We start from the raw sequence: 15,835 nt of genomic DNA on the forward strand, positions 1-15,835 counted from the left end.
ACTCAGTTTGCTCTTTTATCACATGATATGCTGCAAACTATGAATGAAGAGCAACAGGCAGATTCCATTTTTCTAGATTTCTGGAAACATCTGACATGGTGCCCCACTACAGGCTGTTAACGAAGATATGAGCATATGGAATAAATTCACAGAAACATGAATGGCTTGTAGACTCCTTAAGTAACAGAATCCTATAAGTTGTCCTTGAGGTGAGTGTTCATCACAGACATGGATATAGTCAGGAGTACTCTACAGAAGTGTGATAGTGTCGCTGATGTTCTCCACATACATAAATGATTTGGCGGACAAAGTGGGCAGCTACCTATAGTTGTTTGCTGATGATGCTGTGGTGTATGGTAAAGTGTCAAAGTTGAGAGAGTGTAGGAAGATACAAGGTGATTTAGACAAAATTTCTAGTCATTATGATGAATGGCAGCTAGCTCGAAGTGTGGAAAAATGTTCAGATACACTATTAATAGTGTCCTGCTTGCCACAGTCACATCATTTAAATATCTGGGCCTACCATTGCAAAGTGATATGAAATGGAATGAGCATGTAAGGACTGTGGTACGGAAGGCGAATTGTCGACTTCGGTTTGTTGGGAAAATTTTAGGTAGGAATGGTTCACCTGTAAAGGAGACCACATATAGGACACTGGTGCGACCTGTTCTCGAGTACTGCTCGAGTGTTTGGGATTTGTATGTGTTCGGATTGAAGGAAGACATCGAAGCAATTCAGAGGCAGGCAGCTAGGTTTGTTAATGGTAGCTTCAAACAATATGTAAGTGTTATAGAGACACTTTGGGAAATCAAATGGAAATCTCTGGAGGAGAGGCGACATTCTTTTCAAGAAACACTATTAAGAAAGTTTAGAGAACTGGTATTTGAAGCTGACTGCCAAACAATTCTACTGCCATCAACATATATTGCGTGTAAGGACCATAAAGATACAATACGAGAAACTAGGGCTCATAAGGAGGCATACAGACAGTAGTTTTTCCCTCCCTCTATATACGAGTGGAACAGAAAAGGAAATGAATACTAGTGATACACGGTACCCTCCACCATGCACCGTATGGTGACTTGCAGAGTATCAATGAAGATGTAGAGGTACAGTGATGGCAAAATGGCTAGCTCATTAATTAATAAACAAGAATGTCCAAAGATTAGGTAAATTGCTCCTAATGAAGGAGAAAGAAAAATGCCTTGTGAAGCAAAGATTGTGATTTAGTTCGAAAAGGTGCAATGCTTGCTTCAACACTCAAGAACAGAAAACAGAAAGATCCCAAGAAGAACTAATCAATGCTAGATGACAAACAACCAAAGAAATCAGAAGAATTAGCAGAAATCAACAAAATTTACATTGAAAACCATAGACTAATCGTTCAATTGAGGTAAAATAAGGGACTATTACAAAACATGTATATAATATTGGTCTAAGTATACTCCACCCACAATTAAAATGAAAATTCAAAATGGAAAAATGACACATAAGGACTGAAACAATGCCAAAATTCTAGCTGACTACTTTGAAGAATTACTCAACTGTGAGAATGCAAAAAAATACATAGAATTTGGTCCTCATCCAAAAAATAAAATTCTACTGGGGGAGGTTCTACTATCAAATTACAATTAAGTGCTCAAAGAAATTGGTTCATTTAAATACAAAGTACCAGGAAAGAATCAACTGGCTGCAAAACTATAGAAGAATGCAAATGAACAAGCCCTTTGAAACCTGTATAAACACTTCATTGACATCTCGAATACTAAGAAAATGCCTGAAGGGTGGAACACATTGCTAACCCACCCATTAGACAAAAAAATCTGTCTATTTGACGTCACATATGTAGAGGATGTGGGCATTTTCTGGCGGAGGATCATAAGGCAAGATGCATCATAAGCAGTTAGATGACAGTAGAAACCTTTTATTTACATCCCAAGAGCTTCTGTTGGTAACTTATATCCAGATCAGGAGAGTGCTGGGTGGTGAGTATCGGACCCATGAACCTCGGTAGTGAAGTGTTGTCATGAAGATACAAGGAGCTGCTGCGCCCAGCTCGGTTTGATGGTAGGCCGAACTTGCAACACTAGGATTCCTGGCAAAGAGGCTGAGCTGCTTCAGGAGCTGGCACAGTAGGCTCGCCAGGCCAAGTGCAGGATGTGCTGGCCATCTGCCTCGGCCATGCTAAGTGATGGGACTGTATGCGATGGGAGTGCAAACCATGGTGCACTGTGTGGCTGGAAGCATCTGATGCTGGCAAGCACCCAGTGGCTTAGTGGCTGGGAGGGCCTTAATTCGACCCGCAGACCATAAATACTGAAGCTGGACCCCCAGGCTATCAGGGTGAAAGATGAGCAGTGGTGGCATCACACCACCAGAGTCTGTATGTGCCAAAGCAAGTTTGTTGTGGACTGGCTGTGCAAATTTTCGTATACTGCATGCTGAAGTGCCCCTGGTTACAATAATTCAATGGTCATGACATGGTAGGGGCATACTGTGGCACATTGGCAGGTGGTGTGGCATAATTCTGAGCCAGAGTGTTACAGGAAGTGGTGCTCTTACTGCAATGAACCTTTGCTTTAGGTTCATGCCATTACATGTACAAGATTTTCTAGAATGAGATACACAAGAATTCAGGAACAACTCAACGAAAAACTTGGAGAATATGAAGGAACTTTTAAGGTGCTTTGACCAGGCAGAAGTTGTTCCAGTCAAATCATCAGTCATAAATTGATCATAAAACATCAAAGATTTAGAGACAAGAGTCAAGTCATCACTCTCATTGACTTAAAAAAAACCATATGGATCCTTTCTGAAAATTGTTAATGAATTTGTTTTACATCAAAAACTCTTAACCTCATCATAATCATCCTTAAGAATGCCACATCAGAAGTTAAATTTCCACATGAACTGTCTAAAAACATTTGAAAGGCAAAATGGCCTTCGGCAATTTACTGTTCAACTGTGTACTGGAGGAAGTTGTACAATAATAAACAAGGAAGTCCAAACAAACATCAAGTCTTGAAAAAATACCAAACTTAGCTGCAAATCACAGACAATCTTGCGCTACTTGCAAATAATGTGGAACTGGTCAACTGAACATTAACATACAAATTAAGATTGTAAATAAGTTCAAATATCTTGTTAAAATCATGCCTAGGATTCAAGTGAGAAGGTGTCAATAGAAAGCAGAGCAAAAAAATTTTAACAAACACGCAGCCAACCTATAGATGAAAGGTCATTCAATGAACACCAAATTCGAATATTATCGTTCCTGTGTTAAATCTGAAGCAAATATATAATCACAACACTATGGAAGTTGAAGACCAAATCAACAGCAGAGACACTAAAGAAGGCGGACAGAAGAATAGTCATTACAATAAATGACAAAAAACACTCAGTAGACAGACAATGGAGGCTGTTGCCTAACAAAGTGGCGTATCGGGTAAGTGAATGCGTATTATGAAAAGAAGATATTGCTATTCACCATACAGCAGAGATGTTAAGTTGCAAACAGGCACACTAAAAAGACAGCTATACATTTGAGCTTTCAGCAAGAAGGCTTTCTTCCAAAACAGAAAACACATACACAAGCACAACTCATACACACGATAACTGTGTGTGACCGCTGAGGTCAGAGAAAGTAGTCACGTATGTGTGAATTGCTTTTGTGTGTGTGTGTGTGTGTGTGTGTGTGTGTGTTTTCTACTTTAAAAGATGACGTTCTGTCTGAAAGCTTCAATGTATAGCTGTCTTTTTGTTGTGTCTTCTGGAATTCAACATTTCCTCTATACACTGACAAGCAATCCATCCTTTTCATAATATTGTAACTGTATTTTCCACTATTTGAAAGTGAATCAGTAACAGACATAACGCAAAAAAGGATGATGGCCTTTTTCTGCCACACAGGGTGTTACAAAAAGGTACGGCCAAACTTTCAGGAAACATTCCTCACACACAAAGGAAGAAAATATGTTACGTGGACATGTGTCTGGAAACGCTTACTTTCCATGTTAGAGCTCATTTTATTACTTCTCTTCAAATCACATTAATCATGGACTGGAAACACACAGAAACAGAATGTACCAGCGTGACTTCAAACACTTTGTTCCAAGAAATGTTCAAAATGTCCTCCATTAGCGAGGATACATGCATCCACCCTCCGTCGCATGGAATCCCTGATGCGCTGATTCAGCCCTGGAGAATGGCGTATTGTATCACAGCCGTCCACAATACGAGCATGAAGAGTCTCTACATTTGGTACTGGGGTTGCGTAGACAACTTTCAAATGCCCCCAGCACAGGTAGAGTATCCCGTATGAAATCATGATAACGTGCTTCACTGAGCGTAGATGGAAGAACATGGGGCCCAATCAAGACATCATCAACAATGCCTGCCCAAACGTTCAAAGAAAATCTGTGTTGATGACGTGATAGCACAATTGTGTGCAGATTCTCATCAGCCCACACATGTTGATTGTGAAAATTTACAATTTGATCACGTTGGAATGAAGCCTCATCCGTAAAGAGAACATTTGCACTGAAATGAGGATTGACACATTGTTGGATGAACCATTCGCAGAAGTGTACCCGTGGAGGCCAATCAGCTGCTGATAGTGCCTGCACACGCTGTATATGGTACGGAAACAACTGGTTCTCCCGTAGCACTCTCCATACAGGGACGTGGTCAACGTTACCTTGTACAGCAGCATCTTCTCTGACGCTGAAATTAAGGTTATCGTCAACTGCACGAAGAATTGCCTCATCCATTGCAGGTTCCTCGTCGTTCTAGGTCTTCTCCAGTCGCGAGTCATACGCTGGAATGTTCCGTGCTCCCTAAGACGCCGATCAATTGCTTCGAACTGGAAATCTGTCTCGATACAAAGGTACCACGCCACGGCTATTGCCCCGTGCTAATCCATACATCAAATGGGTATCTGCCAACTCCGCATTTCTAAACATTGCACTGACTGCAAAACCACGTTCGTGATGAACACTAACCTGTTGATGCTACATACTGATGTGCTTGATGCTAGTACTGTAGAGCAACAAGTCGCATGTCAACACAAGCACCGAAGTCAACATTACCTTCCTTCAATTGGGCCAACTGGCGGTGAATCGAGGAAGTACAGTACATACTGACGAAACTAAGATGAGCTGTAACATGGAAATTAAGCATTTCCGGACACATGTCCACATAACATCTTTTCTTTATTTGTGTGTGAGGAATGTTTCCTGAAAGTTTGGCCGTTACTTTTTGTAACACCCTGTAAATCAAGGCTACCAGAAACTAGGATAGTGAAACAACTATTGAACTAGCTTAGAAAAAATGAAATCAAGAATAACTGGTGCCAAGAGAACTGAGTGATTTAGTGGAGTTAAATATAATAATGTAAAACACTGAAAACAGGGACGAAAAGATGATTCTGAGGGACACAGACACAAGATTTAAACAATAATAAAAAAATTGATGAAACAGTCAAATGTTTTGTGAAATGACTTGTCTAAAAGTAAGAAATAAAGCAGGTTAGAGAAGTATTTGATACGTCTTTGAATGATGCTCAAAATGACATACAGTAAATGAGATGCCAATTAAGAAATTAAAGTTCAATGTTTAACTAAGAATTTTACAGAGTACTAGAGATATATCAAGGCCACATAACAGCAGACTGCACAGTCTACATAATCCACCACACAAACATCCTCTACTACTCAATAAAATTCTAAGATTGTAAATTTAACACTGAACTTTAAATTCTCAATGGACACTATTTACTGTACATGATTTTGAGCATTATTCAAAGAAGCATCAAATGTTTTTATTTTATTTCTCACTTTAAGAAAAAGAATTTCACAGAACACTAGACCATTGTTTTATTCCTATTTTTTATTTTCAAATTTTACTCAGAAATAAAAGTGGGAAAAGAATTTTTTGACACCTCATTTGTCTTCTTAGTGTCTGCTGTTCCCAAAATGTCCTAAATGTAGTACCTGAGTCAAAGGAAACCATTTAAAAAATCAATCTGCACATCAATGCACCATTTTGTATGCAAAATAACTGGGCCTGTAGAGATTAATTTTTTGACACCTCATTTGCTTCCCTTGTGCCTTCTGTTCTCAAAAGACCTCTAAATTTTATATTTGATTCAAAGGATGCCATTTTGACAAATAGCATACCAAAGTAGCTGTTATGAACAAAATAGCTAGTCTTGATGAGATGAAAATTGTGACACTTCATTCACATTGCTAGAAACAGTTGTTTGCAAAGCAATTAAACTTTTTTTAAATTTTTTTTTAACTAGACCTCATACTGGTCAATTTGATACCCAATTTGTCCGTTACACTCTCCTCATTTGTCTACAACAATTTGAACAAAATCTATTGGGTAATTTTCCCTCAAATAATCAATTCTGTATTCTTGACTATCCTTATTCCTTTAAGCAATTAATTTTTTTGTAATACTAGGCCTCATGCTGGTCTATTTGATCCCCCATTTGTCCATTTCCTGCTCTTTGTTTGGCTATGAAAGCTCAGACAAAAATTCATTGTGTAATTTCTAACAAACGAAATATTTAAATGAAAATAAACCACCACATAACTGATTATGATAGGACACCAAGGTCAGAAAGGATGGAAAATTTTTGGGAGCAGGAGAGAGAGGGAGGGAGGGAGGGAGGGAGGGAGAGAGAGAGAGAGAGAGAGAGAGAGAGAGAGAGCTCAAAAGGTGGACCCCTTAGCTCAAAGATTAAGTGTATATGGACAGGTTCAAGTGCTCCAATATGTGCATGAAACATTAGAATACTACTGTATCAGGTAAGAGATGGAAAATATCTAAGTAACAACCTATAAGAAAAGGCAACATAAGAAGAAAGGACAAAGAAATACATCATAAAGCTGAAAATGAACCAGTGAACTACTGCCACATTAACTTTTCTATATTGTTTTAAAACACAGTGAAGGAAGCACCAATCCAAAAGCTTTCTGGAACCCATCTTGAAACATGAAAGATACTATGGAAGGAACAGGGCTATAGAAATTCAAAGGTGGTAATAAGAGGATGGGCAGTGCACAGATAGCTGACTGCAAGGGTATGTAGCTACAATACATGAATAAACTGATGTTCACAATAATGTTAACAGCATAATGTATACGACTTACAGATGCATCTTCAAACCACAAGAAGTATGCATAATTGAATGTTGTATCTTTCCACATAATAGCTAGGTGGCCCTCTTGTAAATGGGCTCGGCTGAAATCCACCATGGACCAGATCTGTAAGAAAAAAATATACTCTTAAAATTCTGCATTTTGCATTTTTAATTAATTGTAACAGAAACTGATACTACACCTTTTTTTTGGTAAGAGTTATCGTTTCTTCTGAGCTGAAGTCAAGACCAGGAGCAGTGATACGGTGATTTGTCCTATCTATATACAGAAAATGTACAAGGCCTGGAAATTCTTCCAAGTATTTGTTAATTGTAAGAGAAGCTCTAGTGTTTCAAGTTAAGAAACAAATAACAATGCTGACAAAAATGAAAAATGGTAGAAGAAGGAATAATCCTTATAATCAGCAGAGTCACAGTATATTAACAGACAATATTCCACAACTTCAATATTCATCAATGTTGTTGCATATGGCATTTAAGTAATTAACTAGCCTCATTCTCAAATTTAGAGTGTACTACAATAACACAAAAGAATCCACATTAAATGTTACTTTCTTTGAAAACATAAAACTTTGCAAATAGTTAACAACGTGAACTGTCATTGAAATCCAAATTGATCAGACAGAAAGGGTAGCCATTAACAAGAACACTATGGGAGGACAAAAAGAATTCAAAAAATTAAAGAATTTGATGCTAAAATAAATTTTATGTACAGCACCAATGAAATATAGCAGTGTGATGGCACGACGGAGGTCATTAGTTGCCTTCTGGCATGGCCATCCTTGATGTCTGTAATGCAGCCACTGTGTAAACACGAAGATGGCGGACAAATATTCCATTACATTAATTCATAGCACAGCTCAATAGTTTGGAGAAAAGGTGAGTTGTGATGCCATTTATGGTGATGAGAATCAGTAGTGTATTTTTCTCAACTTTCCTGTGCTAAGAACAATGTTTAGATGCATTTTTATCTCAAAAATTATCTTCCTCATTTGTGAAATGAACAACATTATTAGCTGCAGTCAGTTCATGAGGAGATAATTTTATGAGATACCCACTACATATTTCTCTATATTACAATGGATTCAAGTCCCTGTAATGTTAACAACTCATAACACAGGCCCGGTCAAATTTACATCTACATCTACATCCATACTCTGCAAGCCACCTGACGGTGTGTGGCGGAGAGTACCTTGAGTACCTCTATCTGTTCTCCCTTATATTCCAGTCTCAAGTTGTTCATGGAAAGAAAGATTGTTGTTATGCCTCTGTGTGGGCTCTAATCTCTCTGATTTTATCCTCACGGTCTCTTTGCGAGATATACATAGGAGGGAGTAATATACCGCTTGACTCCTCGGTGAAGGTATGTTCTCGAAACTTTAACAAAAGCTCGTACCGAGCTACTGAGCATCTCTCTGGCAGACTCTTCCACTGGAGTTTATCTATCATCTCTGTAACGCTTTCGCAATTACTAAATGATCCTGTAACAAAGCGTGCTGCTCTCCGTTGGATCTTCTCTATCTCTTCTATCAACCCTATCTCGTACGGATCCCACACCAGTGAGCAGTATTCAAGCAGTGGGTGAACAAGTGTACTGTAACTTACTTCCTTTGTTTTCGGACTGTATTTCCTTAGGATTCTTCTAATGAATCTCAGTCTGGCATCTGCTTTACCAACGATTAATTTTATATGGTCATTCCATTTTAAATCACTCCTAATGCCTACTCTCTCATAATTTATGGAATTAACTGCTTCCAGTTGCTGACCTGCTATATTGTAGCTAAATGATAAAAGATCTTTCTTTCTATGTATTCGCAGCACATTACACTTGTCTACATTGAGATTCAATTGCCATTCCCTACACCTTGGGTCAATTTGTTGCAGATCCTCCTGCATTTCAGTACAATTTTCAATTGTTGCAACCTCTCGATATACTACAGCATCATCAGCAAAACATCTCAGTGCACTTCTGATGTTATCCACAAGGTCATTTATATACATATATTGTGAATAGCTACGGTGCTACAACACTCTCCTGCGGGCACACCTGAAATCACTCTTACTTCAGAAGACTTCTCTCCATTGAGAATGACATGCTGTGTTCTGTTATCTAGGAACTCTTCAATCCAGTCACACAATTGATCTGATAGTCCACATGCTCTTACTTTGTTCATTAAATGACTGTGCGAAACTGTATCGAACGTCTTGCGGAAGTCAAGAAACACGGCACCTACCTGAGAATCCATGTCTATGGTCCTCTGAGCCTCGTGAACAAATAGCTCGAGCTGGGTTTCCCGTGATCGTCTTTTTCAAAACCCATGCTGATTTCTAAAGAGTAGATTTCTAGTCTCCAGAAAAGTCATTGTACTCTAACATAATACGTTCCAAAATTCTACAACTAATCAACGTCAGAGATATTGGTCTATAGTTCTGCACATCTGTTCGATGTCCCTTCTTGAAAATGGGGATGACCTAAGCCCCTTTCCAATCTTTTGGAATGCTACGTTCTTCTAGAGACCTATGGTACACCGCTGAAAGAAGGGGGCAAGTTCCTTCGCGTACTCTGTGTAAAATCGAACTAGTATCCCATCAGATCCAGCGACCTTTCCTCTTTCGAGCAATTTTAATTGTTTTTCTGTCTCTCAACCATTTAGTCATCTGTGCGACAATCTAGAGAAGGAACTACAGTGCAGTCTTCCTCTGTGAAACAGCTTTGGAAAAAGACATTTAGTATTTTGGCCTTTAGTCTGTCACCTCTGGTTCAGTACCATTTTGGTCACAGAGTGTCTGGACATTTTGCTTTGATCCACCTACCGCTGTGACATTAGACCAAAATTTCTTAGGATTTTCTGCCAAGTCAGTACATAGAACTTTACTTTTGAATTAGTTGAATGCCTCTCGCATAGCATTCCTCACACTAAATTTTGCTTCGTGTAATTTTTGTGTATCTGCAAGGCTTTGACTATGTTTATGTTTGCTGTGAAGTTCCCTTTGCTTCCATAGCAGTTTTCTAACTCGGTTGTTGTACCACGGTGGCTCTTATCCATCTCTTACGATCTTGCTTGGCACATACTCATCTAATGCATATTGTACGATGGTTTTGACTTTGTCCACTTTGCAGTATGTTCCTATATTCCACACTTAAAATGAGCTGTTGAAACTTTATAAGCGCACATTCAAGGGATACATTGCGCATCTGCTGCAAGTGTTTGCCAGTTCTGTTTTTCCAGCATTTCTGTGACTCTCTCCCCCAAGGGTCAAATTAACCTGTAACCATCTGCACTGCCCTTCTTCTTACACTTTCAGTGTCTCTTGCTAGCCCTGTTTGATAGAGGTCCCACACATTTGAGCAATATTCTAGGATGGGTGGCAAGAGTTTTTTGTAAGCAATCTCCTTGGTATACTTATCGCATTTTCCTAGTATCCTACCAATGAACTGAAATCTGCTAGCAGCTTTACCTAAAACACAGCCTGTGTGACTGTGACATTTTGTATCTCTACAAACTGTTACATTCAGGTATATGTATGAACTGACTGATCCCAGCCAAGATCCACTGATATTGTATTGTAGTCATAGAGGATACGACTTTCCTGCCTTTTGTGAAGCACAGAATTTTACATTCCTGATTACTTAAAACTAGCTGCCAAACTTTAAACCACTTGGAAATCTCATTGAGGTCTGACTGGATGTTTGTGCAGCATTTTTGGGACAGAACTTCACTATACATGATTGCATCAATTGCAAAAATGTCTGAGGTTAGAATTGTCTGCAATGTCATTAACATAACAAATGAACACAAAGGATCCTAACACATTTCTCTGTGGCATACCAGAAGTTACTTCTAATCTGCCGATGACTCTCCGTCTAAGATAATATGCTGTGTCCTCCCTAATAAGAAATCCTCGACCCAGTCACAAATTTTGTTTGCTACTCCACATAACTGTATTGTACTGTACTGTACTGTACTGTACTGTAGAATTCCAAGTGCACTCGGTTTGTCTGCCAGGGGGCCTCATCCAAGATGTGGAGGCAGCTATCGAGCGAATGGGGTGCAGTCGTCTGCAAGTGGTTGCTCACATCGGCACCAATGATGCCAGTCGCTTGGGTTCTGAGGCGATCCTCAGTTCGTACAGGCAGCTGGCGGATTTGGTGAAGACCGCTGGCCTCGCACGCGGGGTGCAATCAGAGCTCTCTATTTGCAGCATTGCTCCCAGAGTGGATCGGGGTCCTTTGGTTTGGAGCCGAGTGGAGGGTCTCAACCAGAGGCTTCATCGACTCTGTGACGGTCTTGGCTGCAGATTTCTAGACTTGTGCTATTGGATGGGAAATTGTAGGACACCCCTAGATAGGTCAGGGGTGCACTACACAAAGGAAGCACCTACTCGGGTAGCAGAGTACTTGTGGCGTGCACATGGGGGTTTTTTAGGCTAGGCAGTAGTGCAAGGTATCCTGATGAACATTCACCAGTCGACATGCAGGCAGCGAAATCAGGACGCGCTCTCAGTGTAAAGACACTTCAGCTACCAAGATATTAGCAGTAAATTTTCAGAGTGTTCGGAATAAAGTTCCTGAATTTACTGCCCTCCAAGAAGCGTGTGGCACGCAAATTATTCTCGGGACTGAGACCTGGCTGAACCCTGAGATAGGAAGTTCTGAAATATTTAGTGAGGGTTGGAACGTGTATCGGAAAGACAGATTATACACCGTAGGAGGTGGTGTCTTCATTGCAGTTGGCAAAAATATTGTGTCTACTGAGGTCGAAGTAGAGTGTGATTGTGAAGTTATCTGAACATGTTTAACAGGGCTAGGAGAAATAAATTTAATTGTTGGATGTTATTACCGGCTACCAGGTTCCACAGTTCTAGAATCATTCAAAGGGAGTCTACACTCTGTATCGCAGAAGTACCCGGATCATGCTATATTACTCAGAGGCGACTTCAACCTACCTAGTATAGACTGGGATGTCTATGGATTCATTACAGGTGGTACAGACAAGCCATCGTGTGAATTACTTTTGAACACATTATCCGTAAACTGTCTTGAGCAGCTAAATCGACAGCCAACGCGTAATGGAAATATTTTGGATCTGGTACCCTCGAACAGACCAGACCTCATCGACGGTGTCAGTGTTGAGACAGGGATTAGTGATCATGATGTTGTCATTACGACTATGGTTACGAAAGTTAAAAAGTCGGTCAAGAAGGCTAGGAGAGTACTCTTACTAGAAAGAGCAGATAAGCAATTGTTAGCATCCCCCTTAGTAAATGAATCGACTTCATTTACTTCTGGTACGATGGAAGTGGAAGAATTATGGGCAAATTTTCAACACATTGTAAATCACGCATTGGACAAGTATGTGCCCAAAAAGTGGGTTACAGATGGAAAAGACCCACTGTGTTTTAACAGCGCAATTCAGAGAATGCTCAGGAAGCAAAGACAGTTGCACTCGCGGTACAAGAAAGATCGGGAGAATGAGGACAGGCAAAAGTTAGTAGAGATTCGTGCTGCTGTAAAAAGAGCGATGTACGAAGCATACAACCACTACCACTGTCATACCTTAGCAAAAGGTCTTGCTGAAAACCCAAGGAAATTCTGGTCTTATGTAAGTGGGTCGAAGGCTTCCATCCAGTCACTCACTGATCAGTCTGGCCTGGCAACGTAAGACAGAAAAACGAAAGCTGAAATTTTAAATTTAGCATTTGAGAAATCTTTCACGCAGGAGGATCGCACAAACATACCGCTGTTCGAGTCTCGTACAGATTCCCATATGGAGGACATAGTGATAGACATCTCTGTGTGAAGCAGCTGAATGGATTGAAAATAAATAAATTGCCAGGTCCTGATGAGATTCCAATTCGGTTTTACAGAGAGTACTCTACTGCATTGGCTCCTTACTTAGCTTGCATTTATCGTGAATCTCTTGCCCAACGAAAAAGTCCTGAGCGACTGGAAAAAAGCACAGGTGACGCCTGTATATAAGAAGGGTAGAAGGACTGATCCTCAAAATTACAGACCAATATCCTTAACATCGGTTTGTTGCAGGATTCTTGAACATATTCTCAGTTTGAATATAATGAATTTCCTTGAAACAGAGAAGTAGCTGTCCATGCATCAGCACGGCTTTAGAAAGCATCGCTCCTGCGAAACGCGACTCGCCCTTTTTTCACATGATATCTTGCGAACCATGGATGAAGGGTATCAGACGGATGCCACATTCCTAGACTTCCGGAAAGCATTTGACTCGGTGCCCCACTGCAGACCCCTAACTAAGGTATGAGCATATGGGATTGGTTCCCAAATATGTGAGTGGCTCGAAGACTTCTTAAGTAATAGAACCCAGTACGTTGTCCTTGATGGTGAGTGTATCATCTGGAGTGCCCCAGGGAAGTGTGGTAGGTCCGCTGTTGTTTTCTATATACATAAATGATCTTTTGGATAGGGTGGATAGCAATATGCGGCTGTTTGCTGATGATGCTGTGGTGTATAGGAAGGTGTCATCGTTGGGTGGCTGTAGGAGGATACAAGATAACTTGGACAGGATTTGTGATTGGTATAAAGGATGGCAGCTAACTCTAAATATAGATAAATGTAAATTAATGCAGATGAATAGGAAAAATAATCCCGTAATGTTTGAATACTCCATTAGTAGTGTAGTGCTTGACACAGTCACGTCGATTAAATACTTGGGCATAACATTGCAGAGCGATATGAAGTGGGACAAGCATGTAATGGCAGTTGTGGGGTTAGGTGGAGAGTCGTCTTCGGTTCGTTGGTAGAATTTTGGGAAGATGTAGTTCATCTGTAAAGGAGACTGCTTATAAAACACTAATACGACCTATTCTTGAGTACTGCTCGAGCGTTTGGGATCCCTATCAGGTCGTACTGAGGGAGGACATAGAAGCAATTCAGAGGCGGGCTGCTAGATTTGTTACTGGTAGGTTTGATCATCACGCGAGTGTTACAGAAATGCTTCAGGAACTCGGGTGTGAGTCTCTAGAGGAAATGAGGCGTTCTTTTCATGAATCACTACTGAGGAAATTTAGAGAACCAACATTTGAGGCTGACTGCAGTACAATTTTACTGCCACCTACTTATATTTCGCGGAAAGACCACAAAGACAAGATAAGATAAGAGGGATTAGGGCTTGTACAGATGCATATAGGCAGTCATTTTTCCCTCGTTCTGTTTGGGAGTGGAACAGGGAGAGAAGATGCTAGTTGTGGTACGAGGTACCCTCCACCACGCACCGTATGGTGGATTGCGGAGTAAGTATGTAGATGTAGATGTAGATTCAATAACAAGCACAGGTGTGGTACTTAGTCAAATACTTTTCTGAAGCCAAGAAAAACTGTGTCTACCTGATAATTTTGATGTATGGTTTTCAGGGTACCATATGAGAAAAGCACACATCGGGTTTTGCATGACTGATGTTTGAGAAATCCATGCTTGTCTGCATGGAGGAGATATTTCTGTTCAAGATAAATCATATATCTATCCTTATTACAGTGTTAAATTAGAAAAACCCTTATTAGATACACTCAGTACACAAATGATTTTGTAATTCATTTCATCTCATGCTGTATGTACTTTATGGAGTTACAAAGAGGAACAATAACATAATTATGTTTATAAAAGGATATGATCCCAACGTAAAGTTTCTTAAGGCTTTGACTTTAAGAAATTCACTGAAATGAGATAACTTCTGCTTCACATGGTTTGCAACAGTCAACAGCAGTTCCTTCCCTTGGTGCATCAGAGATGTATCCCAGCATGTAAGTTGCAGCATTTCCTTCAATACATCAATGAAGCTAGCTGTACTTGATTCTATTCTGAGTATACACTCACTGTCTTGAGTTTTTATATATTCAATGTATTTTTTCCTTAGGAAGTCCCATTTACTGGTAAGTTTTTTGTAGCTAATTTCTATTTCATGTTTTGAGGAGCGTAGTTTTTTATATCCTTCCAAAATTTTCTTTATACTGGAATCTAAATTATCAAAAGAATGTCTCAGTTCATCTATATCCTTCTGGAGCTGCACATTTTGCAGTTCGTTTATGGCCCCAAAGGCTTCACACAGGCCAGAAGCAACTGAAGCACCATGTGTCTGAAAAAAGGCATAAGTATAGTATAGAAGAATGTATAACAAATGTAAAGTACGTTAACTATCATTATTCATGTACAAGCAACAATAAATACAAATTACTGCTTGTTATTACTGAAAATGCTGTTTTTCAGTCCTTTTAAGTGATAATAGAGCATACCAAATGCATTCACCAAACAATGTATACTTTATGCAATTTATGTTGTTATCATTAGATATTACTGTAGTCAATGGAAGTATTACACCAAAGCTAGTGTCTATGATAACATCATTTTGACCCTCTCCGATTTTTCCATGGTACGGTCTACAAAATCCTGTGTGTGTGTGTGTGTGTGTGTGTGTGTGTGTGTGTTTTCAGAAATTCATTAAATTCATAGAGATGTATGGGATGGCTATTACTTACTATCAGGAAAAACAAATCCTAGTAAAGCAAACAGGCACACTCAAAAATAAAGATGGCAGGTCTATTCCTAATTTTGGATAACACATGTTCCTCCACACCACAAAGGAAATAATTAATGGAAGAGGCAGTTATTCTGAAGCCAGGAGGAAAGGTTGACACAGATGA

The 15,835-nt window shown here is 39.7% G+C and overlaps 1 protein-coding gene across 2 annotated transcripts in view; it reads right to left on the bottom strand.

Annotated features, from left to right (window-relative positions):
• The window catches only part of LOC124789278 (Hermansky-Pudlak syndrome 1 protein homolog), a 151,409-nt gene that overhangs the window by 60,392 nt on the left and 75,182 nt on the right, over positions 1–15,835 (bottom strand). The window contains exons 6-8 of one of the 2 annotated variants that reach the window (XM_047256586.1): positions 14,807–15,270; positions 7,348–7,492; positions 7,158–7,271 (exon numbers count right to left, since the gene is read on the bottom strand). In XM_047256586.1, the coding sequence (XP_047112542.1) occupies positions 7,158–7,271; positions 7,348–7,492; positions 14,807–15,270 (723 nt within the window). The remainder of the gene's footprint in view (positions 1–7,157; positions 7,272–7,347; positions 7,493–14,806; positions 15,271–15,835) is intronic. The other variant, XM_047256594.1, reaches the window with a different exon arrangement.

The sequence above is a fragment of the Schistocerca piceifrons genome, chromosome 1, assembly GCF_021461385.2.
Source record: "Schistocerca piceifrons isolate TAMUIC-IGC-003096 chromosome 1, iqSchPice1.1, whole genome shotgun sequence".
In the NCBI taxonomy this organism is placed as follows: Eukaryota; Metazoa; Arthropoda; class Insecta; order Orthoptera; family Acrididae; genus Schistocerca; species Schistocerca piceifrons.